This window comes from Anomaloglossus baeobatrachus, chromosome 2 (assembly GCF_048569485.1).
Source record: "Anomaloglossus baeobatrachus isolate aAnoBae1 chromosome 2, aAnoBae1.hap1, whole genome shotgun sequence".
Lineage (NCBI taxonomy): Eukaryota > Metazoa > Chordata > Amphibia > Anura > Aromobatidae > Anomaloglossus > Anomaloglossus baeobatrachus.
Window position 1 is genome coordinate 670,923,289 of NC_134354.1, and position 15,495 is coordinate 670,938,783.

The 15,495-nt window shown below is 49.4% G+C and overlaps 1 protein-coding gene across 1 annotated transcript in view; it reads right to left on the reverse strand.

Annotated features, from left to right (window-relative positions):
• Window positions 1-6,995, reverse strand: part of LOC142289954 (chymotrypsin-like elastase family member 1) — a 62,074-nt gene extending 55,079 nt beyond the window's left edge. The window contains exons 1-2 of the mRNA XM_075333898.1: window positions 6,850-6,995; window positions 5,200-5,276 (exon numbers count right to left, since the gene is read on the reverse strand). Of these exons, the coding sequence (XP_075190013.1) occupies window positions 5,200-5,276; window positions 6,850-6,995 (223 nt within the window). The remainder of the gene's footprint in view (window positions 1-5,199; window positions 5,277-6,849) is intronic.
• Between the last annotated feature and the right edge of the window lie 8,500 nt (window positions 6,996-15,495).

Genomic DNA, 15,495 nt, shown 5'->3' on the forward strand with positions numbered 1-15,495 from the left:
AGTAAAGCAATACATGTTTGATATCTACAAACTCAGACTGACCTGGCCAGTTTTACCATATAGTGAACATGGTAAATAAAAAAAAAAAACAAAAAAACAATTGTGCAATTTATTTCTTTGCAATTTCACTGCACTTGGAATTTTTTCCCCCATTATTTAGTACAATATGTGGCAGACTGATTGGTGTAATTCAAAAGTACAAGTCGTCCTTCAAAAAACAACGGCTATATTGATGGAAAATAAAAATGTTATGGGGGTGAAGGGGTTAATTATATGTACCAGTAAAAGAAAATGTTTGTGATATAATAGAAACAAGAGCCAACTAAAAAATGGCATTGTCAGATTCAGGAGGTTAAAATCATTTAGAAGGTTTTAACCTGCAGCTATCAATCTGTGATAGGCTATGTGCGCACTTTGCGTTTGTTCTTGCGTTTTCGCAGCGTTTTGAACTGCAGCGTTTTAATGCCAAAATGCATGCGTTTTGATTTTCAAGCCAAGTCTATGGGAAATAGGGATTTCTTGTGCACACAATGCTGTTAAAAACGCAGCGTTTCAGTTGCAGAAAATTTGGCAAAAACTCAGTGTTTAAAGAAGCAGCATGTCAAATGTTTTTGCCATTTTGGCAGCGTTTTGGTAACATTGAAGTCAATGAGAACTTTCAAAACGCATCTTAAATCAAAATCCTATCGTTTAACATGCTTTTTTGATGCAGAAAACATGCTTTTTGACAAATTAAACTCATGCGTTTTTGCCTTTTATAATAAGGGCATGATATGTCCCTTTACACACACACATAGTCTGACAATTAAATTAACCCCTTCACCCCCGGCCACTAAAACACCCTAATGACCGGGCCATTTTTTGCAATTCTGACCAGTGTCACTTTGACAGGTTATAACTCTGGAACGCTTCAACGGATCCTGGCGATTATGACATTGTTTTTTCGTGACATATTGTACTTCATGTCAGTGGTAAATTTAGGCCGATACTTTTTGCGTTTATTTGTGAAAATTTAGGAAATTGTGCGAAAATTTGGAAAATTTCGCAATTTTCAAACTTTGAAAATTTATGCCCATAAATCTGAGAGATATGTCACACAAAATAGTTACTAAATAACATTTCCCACTTGTCAACTTTACATCAGCGCAATTTTCGAAAGAATTTTTTTTTTCGTTAGGAAGTTAGAAGGGGTCAAAGTTCATCAGCAATTTCTAATTTTTCCAACAAAATTTACAAAATATTTTTTTTAGGGACCACATCACATTTGAAGTGACTTTGAGAGGCCGAGGTGACAGAAAATACCCAAAAGTGACCCCATTCTAAAAACTGCACCCCTCACACTGCTCAAAACCACATCCAAGAAGTTTATTAACCCTTTAGGTGCTTCACAGGAACCAAAGCAATGTGGAAGGAAAAAATGAAAATTTTACTTTTTAACACAAAAATGTTACTTTAGCCATAAAATTTTCATTTTTACAAGGGAGAAAAGAGAAAGTGCACCATACAATTTATTGTGCATTTTCTCCTGAGTACGCCGATACCCCATATGTGGTAAAAATCAATTGTTTGGGTGCACGGCAGAGGTCGGAAGGCAAGGAGCGCCATTTGAATTTTTGAACGCAAAATTAGCTGCACTAATTAGCGGACGCCATGTCGGGTTTGAAGACCCCCTGAGGTGCCTAAACAATGGAGCTCCCCCACAAGTGACCCCATTTTGGAAACTAGAGCCCTCAAATATTTTTTCTAGATGTTTGATGAGCACTTTGAACACCTGGGGGCTTCACAGAAGTTTATAACGTTGAGCCGTGAAAAGAAAAAAAAAAATTTTTACCACAAAACTGTTGCTTCAACTAGGTAGCTTTTTTTTTCACAAGGGTATCGGGAAAAAATGCAACATAAAATGTATTGTCCATTTTCTCCTGAGTACGCAGATACCTCATATGTGGTGGAAATCAAATGTTTGGGCACACGGCAGTGCTCAGAAGGCAAGGAGCGCCATTTGAATGCAAAATTAGCTGCACTCATTAGCGGACGCCATGTCAGGTTTGAAGACCCCCTGAGGTGCCTAAACAATGGAGCTCCCCCACAAGTGACCCCATTTTGGAAACTAGAGCCCTCAAATAATTTTTCTAGATGTTTGGTGAGCACTTTGAACACCTGGGGGCTTCACAGAAGTTTATAACGTTGAGCCGTGAAAAGAATTTTTTTTTTTTTTACCACAAAACTGTTGCTTCAACTAGGTAGCTTTTTTTTTCACAAGGGTATCAGGAAAAAATGCACCATAAAACGTATTGTCCATTTTCTCCTGAGTACGCAGATACCTCACATGTGGTGGAAAGTAATTGTTGGGCGCATGGCGGGGCTCAGAAGAGAAGGGCACCATTTGACAGCAAAATTGATTGGAATCATTAGCGGACGCCATGTCACATTTTTAGACCCCCCCCCATGGTGCCTAAACAGTGGAGCTCCCCCACAAATTACCCCATTTTGGAACTAGACCCCTCAAGGAATTTATCTAGATGTTTAGTGAGCCCCTTGTACCCCCAGGGGCTCCACTGAAAGTTGATAACGTTGAACCGTGAAAATTATTTATTTTTTTTTAAAATTTTTTTTAAATTTTTGCAGCAACAAGGTAGCTTTTTTTTTTTTCTTTTTACAACGGTATCAGGAAAAAATGCACCATAAAACGTATTGTGCAATTTTTCCCGAGTACGCAGATACCTCACATGTGGTGGAAATCAATTGTTTGGGCGCATGGCGGGGCTCAGAAGACAAGGAACGCCATTTGACTTTTCAAATGCACAGACGCAGTGCACTGATCGGCCGCTGCAGGAGGCACGGTCGGATGAGATACAAAAAGCGCTGGGGATACGGAAAAAAGTCACGCCAAAAATTGAGCAGGGATGTTGATCCGCGCTCAGCGGGACTCACGGACAGATGCGATACTTTTTTTTCCGTATCCCCGACGCTATTTGTATTGCATCAGTCCGTGCGTCCCGCCGAGCGCTGATCAGGGATGCACATAATGGATCGGCATCCCTGCTCAATTTTTGGCGTGACTTTTTTTTCCGTATCCCCGATGCTTTTTGTTTTTTGTCACGCCAAAAATTGAGCAGGGATGCCGATCCGTTATGTGCATCCCTGATCAGCGCTCGGCGGGACGCACGGACAGATGCGATACAAAAAGCGTCGGGAATACGGGAAAAAAAGTCCCGCCGAAAACTGACCACGGATGCAGATACGTTATCTGCATCCCTGATCAGCGCTAGGCGGGACGCACGGACGCATGAGGTGTAAAAATGGAAAGGGGATAGAGGAAAAAAAAAAAAGTTATACTCACAGTACCCAGAGGATTAGCAGGAGGAACAGCTTTACAGCAGCAGCCAGCAGGCAGGAAGTTGGACAGCTCAGCAGAAGACCCAGGAAGAAGGACCCAGCGATGGAGGCAGATGTGATCGCCGGTGAAGACAGGTAAGAGGACGTCGGAGGGACAGCAGAGGGGGACGGGGACAGCAGGGGGGGACGGGGACAGCAGAGGGGTAGGGGGAGAGCAGAGGGGGAGAGCAGAGGAGGGAGATACCGGAGGAGCTGCAGAATAGAGATCACGGGGGAGGCCGGCAGATTGGGATGTCTGGGGGCAGATCGGGATGTCTGGGGGCAGATCGGGATGTCTGGGGGCAGATCGGGATGTCTGGGGGCAGATCGGGATGTCGGGCGGCAGATCGGGATGTCGGGGGGCAGATTGGGATGTCGGAGGGCAGATCGGGATGTTGGGGGGCAGATCGGGATGTCGGGGGGCAGATCGCAGGGGGGCACGGGCAGGGGCCATTACGGGAGCGCGCAGGAGCAATCACAAGAGCGCGCAGGGGCTGCAAGGAGAGCAGAGGAGGAGGGAGATACCGGAGGGGCTGCAGAATAGAGATCACGGGGGAGGCCGGCAGATTGGGATGTCGGGGGGCAGATCGGGATGTCGGGGGGGGCAGATCGCAGGGGGGCTCGGGCAGGGGCCATTACGGGAGCGCGCAGGAGCAATCACAAGAACGCGCAGGGGCTGCAAGGTGAGCACAATACTCACCGCTCCTGCTCCGTGACGTGACAGCAGCAGCGGTGGCGTGGTACCACTAGTACCAGCCAGTGCTGCACGCTGCAGACATGTTGGGGGAGGGTCCCCAGACTAGCACAGGCCTGGGGAGGGCGGCCACCGGCAGATCAGACCGCCCCACTGCACACTGATTGGAGCGATTGCGCGTCATAGCACGATCGCTCCAATCAGTGCTGCAGGGGCTGGGGGCGGCATGTTTGAGATCCACCTATGATCTGCTGTAGCTTCTACAGCATCTCATAGCCGGATCTCACAGTATCGCACTATTTCCGGTATTATTTTTACCGAAATCGGTGCGAAAGATGTGGTTGGCGGTTCAGATTTGAACAGCCAATCACATCGATCATCGATGGGGGGTGGCGATGCCACCCCCCCTGGGGTGAAGCAAAGGTCCCCTGCTGTAAGAAACAGCAGGGGACATCATTTGAAAGCCGTTGCTATGGCCATGGCAATCAAATGAAGTTTAGGCAGTAAAATTACGTCCCTGGTCGTTAAGTCCCGTTAAAATAGGACGTAATTTTACTGCCCGCGGTCGTGAAGGGGTTAATGAACATCCATAATTTAATGTTATTTTATGCATAAATATTATAAAACAGTTATAATTTTAATAAAATTAGCTATTTTGTGTATGATTTTAATCATGATATTTGTTATCATTTATTCCCGCTTTTTTCATAGTGTTTGAATGTTTAAACTTTATTTAGTAGTGTATTTGTATTCAAAACGGATCTGACTTTAAGCAATGAAAAAGCATGTAAATCGCGGTAAAACGCGGCTAAAACGCGGTAAAAACGCAAGCGTATTTTTAGCGTTTTTGTGGTCAAAACCAAATTTGACAAAGACAATTTCTGCCAGAGGATGCGTTTAGAACTGCAACAAACTCAACGCAAAGTGCGCACACAGCTATTGTGTCATCTAATGTGGCAGGAGGCGTACTATTCTAACCCATAATCAGCGCCCCAACAAAGTGATCATGTAATGCTGATGGATTGCCATGGCAGTCAGAAGTCTGCTGAGGACCCCTGTGTCTGTGATCATAGTACTCTTATGAAAAATAACCCTTGGCTGGTATTCCTAGGAGAACAAAGAACTTTTACCATGCATATGAAGAAATAGCAAAGTATCATCAAAAGATGCATAGTTTACCGTTGCCAATGCCTTCTCAATTTCATCACTAAAGATAAACATTGAGCATAAAATAAATAATGTATTATCCTATAACTATAACCTAAAACTTTTATATTGAGGCTTTAAGAAAGGACCAGAAATTCTACCCAGATTAAGCTCAGCAAAAAAATTTGCCCTCACGCCCCCCATAAGAGAGCCAATTGAACTAATGTTCTGCAAATCAGCAGATGAAAAAGGAGGAATGAGAAACCCATATCTAAAGCCTTCCCTCACCAGCATTGCTGGGTACCTGTCTGGAAAGATTTATAATAAGGGAAACATTTTTTACAGCTCACTGGCTTCAGAATGCTTTTTCAAAGATTTTCTTGAAATTGGGCTGTCTCTTTTAAAGGGAACCTATCACCAGATTTGTCCCCTATAAGCTGTGACCACACCAGTGAGCACTTATATACAGCCAGGGCCGCCAGTAGGAATTTCAGGGCCCCATACTGGCAAAATTTTGGGGGCCCCTTGAGACTCCGTCCAGACTCCACTCCAGCTCCGCCTCCACCCCGCAAATATTCCACAGCCTCACCGCCACTCTTGGAAAAACGTGTGTGTATGTATGTGTGTGTGTGTGTGTGTGTGTGTATATATATACACATATACCAGTGAGCCCTTACATACAGCCAGGGCCGCCACTAGGAATTTCAGGGCCCCATACTGGCAAAAGGATCCTCAGCTATATGCTGGGCAAGATCACGTATGATTAAGGACTGTTTTTAATATTTTTTTTCATGGTCCGAAACGCGTTAGTTGCCCTAATGCACACAATTTAATTTTTTTGTATCTTTTTTAATGTGATCCACTAAATATTTTATTTTTATATTTTTTCTTTGGTGATGTGCCCTTTTCACTCCTTTTCCATTGCCAGCATTTTTAACAAGTGCCTCGAAGCAGGTTTAAATTCGTCTAGGGGCAATACAACCGTTCTAAGTATATGTGGGCTGAGCTTGACAAAAAAATTGAGGGGGCTTTGAGGACTACTCCCCTTCTTATTGAAGAAATCATTTAGGGGCTGTTAATGTTTTCGTATTACATGTTATATGTTCGGAATAAAAGGCTCATGTGGCCAATTCATTCCATCCTTCTTTGTGGTCTCTATATTTAGACTAGAAGTTAACAAAGGGGGATTGGGGAGGTGAGTAGCAAAACGTATTTGTCAATATCCATTGTCATGCGAGATATGCAATAAAGGAGCACTGACAACTGCACAAAAGACAAGGAAGCAGGAATATCCCTCATGCTAGAAAGAAAAGCAACACTAGAGGGCGCTGAAACACTGAAAAAAGCAGCAACCACTACCTTAGCAAATGCCTCTGCTATAGATTTCATCACACTGGGCATTGATCAATCGGACATTATATATCAGGATATCAGCCATAGATTGGATTAACAGCAGAGGGAATCTCTGGATCAGTCTCACTCTCCTCATGTGACACTTCCTGCTCCTCTTCTAAGCTGGCAGCTGCTATACCCAAATGGCTCTTCAGATACAAGCTCCACCTCAGCTCCAACATTAGGAACTGGACCTCTACCTTCCTCTTCCTAAAAGCAGCATTCCACCTATTCTTCCTTACCAGCTCTTTATAAGAGTTCCTCCATATTGGTGTGTTGTTTCTTCAAGCTTTGGTCTTCTGAGGTAACTGGGCAGCTCCTGACAGGAATATAAATAGATTTTATTTTCCTGCCACTGGACCCAGAAACCAGTCAGAATCCCGGACATTGCTCACTGGGTCTTCTGTAAATGCTTGTCATACAGGCTCAGTTAACCCTTTAACCCTTTCCTGATATATGACATACCAGTACATCATTTTTTGCAGTGAACTCCCACAAATGGACATACTGGTACATCATGCGGGAAAATGATCATGTGTCAAAAAACACAGTGATTGGGTAAAGATGGTTGCTATCCGAGACATCATATCATTTTCCATCATCGCCCAGGAAGGGAACGCTGCATCTCCGCATTGGCGATCAATTCTGACCAATCAATTGCAGCAGATACACAGTATAAGGGCTCTTCTCCACTTGCGTTTACAAATTCACAGCGACACTCGGCTACAAATGTTAGTCGAGTGTCCTGCGTGTGGTCTGCGTACGGTGTGTGTTTTTTTCCCTCACATAGCATCCGTATGACCTGCAAGCATCATGCGAGTGCTATGTGAATGTTTATGCATACCGCGTCAGACTGGCTACCGGAGGAATCTCAAGTAATACCCAGCCTGGCCGCGGTTACCTGCACTGAACCACGGATCTGTCACCTGAGCTCCAGAAATCAGCCCGGTCTGTCTGCAGCTATGCTGAACTGAACAGCAATCGCCGGGGAATCAATCACTCGGCGCTCGCTGTTCAGGCTGTACTCTGGAGCTTAGGTGACAGCTCCGGAGTTCAGTGCATGTTACCGCGGCCAGGCCTGGTATTACTGGAGATTCCTCCGGTAGCCAGTCTGATGCAGTATGCAAGTGTCAAGGATCCGTGTGACATGCGTATGCCATCTGTATGACATGCGCATGCCACCCGGATTCTGATTTTTCCTCGCTCCCATAGGATTGCATGGGGGTGCGAGAGTTGAGACTCGGTGAAATCGCAGCATGCTGCGATTTCACCGAGAGCACGAGACGTGCCATAAAACATTTAGCAAGAGGACACGGCCTCATTGATTAACACTGGTGCGAGTGCGATCCGATTTTCTATCAGATCACACTCGCACATAGAAATTTCAAGTGGAGAAGAGCCCTAAGCACTATCCTGGTGCTAGACGACATGTATTCACAATGATGACATTTGCGGCTAATCAGTACTAATCCCACCGCAAGATGCAGACCCCCACAGCTTGCATCTCCTGATTGTTTTCTATGGTGTTGGTAATCTTCGGTCACCGGTCTGCTTGCCACCATTCCACTGAGGTGCATAGTGCAGCGTGATGACTGCCTCTATGCTGGTCTGCTCGTTGGTCTGGGGTCTGCTGCGAATGTAGTACTTTCTCTAAAAAACGAGGCTCCTCTCCTCCTGCTACCACTGTTGTGCTTGTTTACAGCTGAAGACTCGGGTGTCCGTCTGCAGAAAACGTTTATGTGCAAAAATGGCACAAAACAGAGCACACGCTAACGCAGTGTGCTCAATTACAGTGAATGGCCCTGCCGGCGCATGCGTCTGAAACACGCTTTACAGAGTGGGGGAGGGGCTGTTCAAACGGATGCTCCGACGGGACCTGTGAACGTAGGGAAAAACGCAATCTGAAAGGAGCCTAATCCTTGAATTTGATCACTGACCTTTGATCTGTCCCCTAATTCCCCCTTCCCCATCCTTCTTGCCCCGTCTTTCATCCCCCTCCATCCCTCGCATGCGTCCTGTTGTCACTGAACGCTAATCAATGACGCAGTGACTCCAGCACTTTTTTCATGTCATTTTTTCATTTTTGCATTCACACCACTTATTTTGTGTGCAGCTTATGTCGCGGGCGGGGAGGAGGGTGCCAGCACACCGCGCTCACCCCTTCTGCTTGGGTCCGGCAGCTGCTCAGTGGTGGCTCCAGCTGTGGGCCGGATCCCGGGGTTTCTCGAGCGACACTCCTCGCCCGTGAGTGAAAGGGGGTTTTGTGGTTGGGTGTGGGGATTGTTATAGTTCGTGACGCCACCCACGGTTGTGGTGATTTCACCACCGCTGCTCAATATGGGGATCCCGGGGATGGTGATGCGGAGCAGCCAGTTGTTATGTTGCCCCTCCGTGGGTAGGGGTTGGTGATCCCGGGGCCCGGTGAAGGTTTGTGAGGTGCGGGGCCTGGTGGGCGCAGGGACGCGGGGGCAGCGCTGTGCCTTGCGGCACTGTGGTACTCACTCAGCCTGAGACGTGGACACAGTTTGTACGGTAAACCAAACGGCTGGTAGGACGGTCCCACAGACGGCTGCACCTGCACTCCCGGTAGGTGACGGTGATGTCCCTCTTCCTTGCACCTATGTTTGACTTGTGGTACTGGTGGATTCCCTCCGGTTACCCGCTCCCCGACTGCAATCTGGGCCGGAGGAGCTCTACACTTTGCCCGCAGGCGCTGGCCCTGAGAAACTGGTGCCGTGGCGGTGGCGGTGTCTCTCTGCTTCAGGTTGGGCTGTTGCCTTCAATCGGGACTTGGTTGTTGGGGGATCTGCGTCCCCGTCACTGACGGATTCGGCAAATTTGGCGACTCCTAGCCTTGCCGGGGTCCGAGAGGCCCCTGCCCTGGTGCTGACTGTCCTTCGGAACACTGCTCCAGACCACCGGGCACACAGCCAACGGGGTCCTTCCAGGAACTTCCAAACGGTCCCCCTCCAGACAGTCACCGCCGTCGCTGACCTTGCTGATCTGGCCCTCCACAAAGCTGGACCCTTCAGGCTTTCTTTCTTTGCTCTCACTTCACTTGCTTTCCTCCTTTTCCACTTCTCTACTTTCACTTTCTTAACTCCTCTACTTAGCTCCTCACACTTGCCCTACCTGGGCTTCTCTTCGCTAGCCCTCAGCTAGACTTCAACTTCACTCCTCCATGTCCCTCACTGGACTCCACTCAAGCCCTTTCCTGAGCTGTCTGCCTGGTTTTTCCCACCTCCAGAGTCGTGAGCTCCTCGGTGGGCGGAGCCAACCGCCTGGCCCACCCCCTGGTGTGCATCATCCAACTCCTGGAGGAAGGCAACAAGGATTTCTGGTTAGCATAGATGTGCCTACCTGGAGTGTGGGGTGTGGTGGTGGTGTGACCCGTGTCCCCTGGCTTGCCCAGGGCGACACATTCCCCCTTAGCAAAATGCAGACCGTCCGCGGGCTGCCGTCCTACACCGGTTTTATTTTTCTGTAAAAAGGGGTAACAGGGTTAAGAAAACATGAATAACATTTTTAATCAAAACTCTTCCCAAGACGGGAGGCACATTTACTTAAACGTTGCAACGGTTTACGGTCACGGTTTCCGCTCTCTCCCACCCAAGCAACCTGGCCCTGATGCTGCCCCTAAAGCCCAGGCAGCACCCCTTGACCCACAGTCCATCACAAGTTACCCGAGCGGGATCTGTCCTTCCCCTCCAGAGGGTGGCCACCGGTTCCTTTGGTGGCTGGGCCCTAGCCTGCTCTGCTCAGGGCCCTCCCTCCAACCTGCCTCTCCGGAGACGGCATGGCGGAAACGGTAACGGTAACCAACATATTTACAAGCCACTTAACGTTTGTGGTGCCCTGCAAGTTCACGGGCTTGTCCATGGATAGTTCCCATGCAAAACTTTAAACAGTCCCCACGGGGACAACGGTGCCGGCTCCTGCCGGTTCAATCACAAAGGCAAATCAGGTTAAACTTCGGTATCATTTTTCTTCATTCTTTCCAAAACTTTTAAACAAACTTAACTCAGTGGTGGTCCCAACGGGGACTGCTGCTGCGGGCATCCGCTGCCCTACTCCGGTCCTCCAGGCTCCAGTGCTCCTTCCAAGGGAGGGGGCGCGGCGCTTGCTAGGGCCTCTGGGCTGCCCTTCAATCTAGCGTCCAGCGCAAACCACCCTCGCTCCCCAAAGAACCGAGTGTACTGGACAATATCACCCGGCATCAGATTACGGCCAGGATGCTCCTCGGGCAGGTGGGCATTCACATCCCGCCGGGCTACAAAAACTTCGGCCTCCAGGCCCGGCTCGTAGATGAACCCGTAGCCCCGGCGGACATCAAACCGCCTCACCTGCCCCACGTACAACGGTCCTCGGGCACGGGAGGTTGCCCGCCGGAGGTGCTCCTTCTCTCGGATCGCTCTGGCCACCAGTTCGGCCTTTTTCTGCTCCCTCTCGGCGATCTCCAGGCCCAGCGGTACCGGCTCCCTATCCCAGTATGGCGCTGCCGCCAGCGCCGGCGCACGGGTCGGGCCCCGCGGGACATCCAGAACATTACCCACTGTCAGGAAGGTGGGCGGCGTATCCCACGGTGTCATGGCCTTGGGCGCTGCCTTGCAGCAACAACCCGGCGCCACCTCAGCCGAGGTGTGGGGGATGGGCATAGGGGCTTTCCGCTGCCGGGCCTTGGGCTCGGAACGGGTCATCGGCTCCGGCTCGGGGAGTTTTTCAAGGGATGCCTCCGGTTCTACTTTCGGCGTCTTCCACGGTAACACCTCCGGTGTGCCGCGGGCTCCGGTTGCAGGTCGGCCCGCCTGGGCGGGGATGCTGGGTACTGCTACCGGTTGCGGTGGTAGCAGGCCTAGTGGCAGGGTCACGGCCTCCGGGACGGGTGGCGAGGGAGGCAACGGGGGGAGAGGGCTTGGACCGGGCCCCACAGCCGCGATGACCGGCCCTTCAAGGGCATCGGGACGTGGGTCACTCACCCTCCCTTTCTCCGCCTCCTCCTCGCGTCTCCGCTCGGTGGCTACAACGTCCGCCATGTCGGCCTCCCACTCCTCCATGAGGAGCTGAATCCTGACCTGCAGCCTTTGATAGAGCTGCGCGGTTCGGATCTCCACCCACGCTGCGGTTCCAGGCGCGGGGGCTACGGTGTCGCGGGACGGCATCCACATGATGGCTTCTCTGTTTGCTTCCAGGAACGGTATGCTTGCAAGGTCCTGGCGTCCCTGCTTTTATCTTCGCGACTACATGCCGCCAGCCGCCATCGCGTCCCCCTTAGCTCTTTCCGGCCCCTCCTCTCTCGGGGCGGAGTTTTGGCCTTCGCGCCTCTACTGCTCGAGAAGACGCTCGAGCGGGAACTTTTCGCGCCAAAGATGGCGGCTTCTGAAATTTTCCTGCCGGATACCTCCGGCGGTAACAAGGCGCACCTCTACCTGACGGCAGAGCGGTAAGATCCTGTTCGTGACGCCAAGTTGTCGCGGGCGGGGAGGAGGGTGCCAGCACACCGCGCTCACCCCTTCTGCTCGGGTCCGGCAGCTGCTCAGTGGTGGCTCGAGCTGTGGGCCGGATCCCGGGGTTTCTCGAGCGACACTCCTCGCCCGTGAGTGAAAGGGGGTTTTGTGGTTGGGTGTGGGGATTGTTATAGTTCGTGACGCCACCCACGGTTGTGGTGATTTCACCACCGCTGCTCAATATGGGGATCCCGGGGATGGTGATGCGGAGCAGCCAGTTGTTATGTTGCCCCTCCGTGGGTAGGGGTTGGTGATCCCGGGGCCCGGTGAAGGTTTGTGAGGTGCGGGGCCTGGTGGGCGCAGGGACGCGGGGGCAGCGCTGTGCCTTGCGGCACTGTGGTACTCACTCAGCCTGAGACGTGGACACAGTTTGTACGGTAAACCAAACGGCTGGTAGGACGGTCCCACAGACGGCTGCACCTGCACTCCCGGTAGGTGACGGTGATGTCCCTCTTCCTTGCACCTATGTTTGACTTGTGGTACCGGTGGATTCCCTCCGGTTACCCGCTCCCCGACTGCAATCTGGGCCGGAGGAGCTCTACACTTTGCCCGCAGGCGCTGGCCCTGAGAAACTGGTGCCGTGGCGGTGGCGGTGTCTCTCTGCTTCAGGTTGGGCTGTTGCCTTCAATCGGGACTTGATTGTTGGGGGATCTGCGTCCCCGTCACTGACGGATTCGGCAAATTTGGCGACTCCTAGCCTTGCCGGGGTCCGAGAGGCCCCTGCCCTGGTGCTGACTGTCCTTCGGAACACTGCTCCAGACCACCGGGCACACAGCCAACGGGGTCCTTCCAGGAACTTCCAAACGGTCCCCCTCCAGACAGTCACCGCCGTCGCTGACCTTGCTGATCTGGCCCTCCACAAAGCTGGACCCTTCAGGCTTTCTTTCTTTGCTCTCACTTCACTTGCTTTCCTCCTTTTCCACTTCTCTACTTTCACTTTCTTAACTCCTCTACTTAGCTCCTCACACTTGCCCTACCTGGGCTTCTCTTCGCTAGCCCTCAGCTAGACTTCAACTTCACTCCTCCATGTCCCTCACTGGACTCCACTCAAGCCCTTTCCTGAGCTGTCTGCCTGGTTTTTCCCGCCTCCAGAGTCGTGAGCTCCTCGGTGGGCGGAGCCAACCGCCTGGCCCACCCCCTGGTGTGCATCATCCAACTCCTGGAGGAAGGCAACAAGGATTTCTGGTTAGCATAGATGTGCCTACCTGGAGTGTGGGGTGTGGTGGTGGTGTGACCCGTGTCCCCTGGCTTGCCCAGGGCGACACATTTACTGTTGTTGAGCAATCATCACCTCGTTGATCGGCATCCATGATCAATTTTTGGTTCAAGATTTTTTTTTTACTTTTCTTTTTGTAATTTTATCCACACTACCTCTAAGGCCTCTTTCACACGTCCGTGTCTCCGGTACATGTTTGGTCCGTTTCCTCATGTACCGGAGACACAGGCACAAGTAGACCCATTAAAATCAATGGGTCTGCGCTCACGTGCGTATTCTGCCATGGACCGTGTGTACGTGTGGAGCATACGTGTGCCCGTGTGCTCCACAGGTAGACATGTCCGTTTTCTCTCCGACATTACGGGTGTCACACGTAACGCAAATGGACCACACGGATGTGTTCCGTGGGACACGCACCGGAGAAAACACATGTGTCAGCGAGAAGAAAAAAACCCGGAGACCGAAGAACAGCACCACGGACAGCGAAGCCAGGGACAGGTGAGCAGACAGTTCACATACTCCGTGTGTTATTACGGATAACACACGGAGAACACACGTGTGCCATAAACACGGCTCACAGAAGGCATTACGCACCTTTGACACGTCCGTGAAAAACGTGCGTGTTTTTTCACGGACATGTGAAAGAGGCCTAAGAGAGCAACCTGTGATCACAGTACTCTGATCGGTATTGCAATCCATTGATCAGAGTGTGCTACAGGATTTTTTCATTTTTCAAAAAGGGGAAAAAATAATAAAATTAAACAAAAAATGATTTAGGGACAGCATAATCTGGAGTAAAAATGTATTGTAGTAATTAACTTTTACAAATAGGCAGTAATTACTTTCTTGAAGTCCGCCTAGAAGAACTAATTTAGTGTAGCTTCAGAATTTTATTGGAACATTTTTATAGCTATAATTATAGTTATATAGTTAATTGCAGGTGTTCAGTAATTTTCTTTACTGACGTTTGCCCAGTAAATATTTATATTCTTTTTTTTATTTTCATTCTTTTATTCTTTTCTATTCTCTTTTTTTTTTCTATTTATTGTAATCCAATAAATAAAGTTTATACCAAATACAGTGGAACCTTTGATTAAGAGTAACTTGGTTTTAGAGCGTTTTGCAAGACAAGCAAAGCTTTTTACAAATTTGTAATTTGATGAGCAATGATTTTCAATAAGAGCAAATACTCACCGTGCACATTTCTGGTTCTGTCCTTTCACCATTCTATGACCCGGTCTAGAGGTAACTTTCTGTACATATGTACTGTATACAGTATACTATTGTACAGTACAGTATTTACTATATAGCATGTCTATAAATTTGCATTTGTGGATACAGTATTGGACTTTCTTTCTGCTCACCAGTACAGCACATTGCTTGTACTGTAATCTAATTCACTGTGCAGTATTCCTACCCCACATGTGGCTTAAAGCCCCGTTACACGTGTCGATTTATAGTGTGATCGCATGTGCGATCGCACCCGCCCCCATCGTTTGTGCGTCACGGGCAATTTGTTGCCCGTGGCGCACAAAGTCGTTAACCCCCGTCACACGTACTTACCTTCCAAACGACCTCGCTGTGGGCGGCGAACATCCTCTTCCTGAAGGGGGAGGGACGTTCGGCATCACAGAGACATCACACAGCGGCCGGCCAATAGAAGTGGAGGGGCGTAGATGAGCGGGACGTAACATCCCGCCCACCTCCTTCCTTCCGCATTGCCGGCGGTACACAGGTAAGCTGTGTTCGTCGCTCCCGAGGTGTCACACGGAGTGATGTGTGCAGCCTCGGGAACGACGAACAACCTGCATCCAGGAATTTGACTAATATTTTGAAAATGAACGACGTGTCAACGAGCAACGATAAGGTGAGTATTTTTGCTCGTTCACAGTCGCTCGTAGCTGTCACACGCTACGATATGTCAAACGATGCCGGATGTGCATCACTAACAACGTGACCCCGACGACATATCGTTAGATATATCGTAGCGTGTAATCCCTCCTTTGGTTCTGCCATTATTTTGGGGAGAATAGATTTGGGGTGTGTTTTTTTGTGTATTGTACCAGAATAAAGGTCATATTTATACATAATTTTTTCTCTATAGTGTACCTCCCGCACGCCAACAATTCTATCAGCTATTGTAAGCTGATGTGCAGTTTGATTTTTTT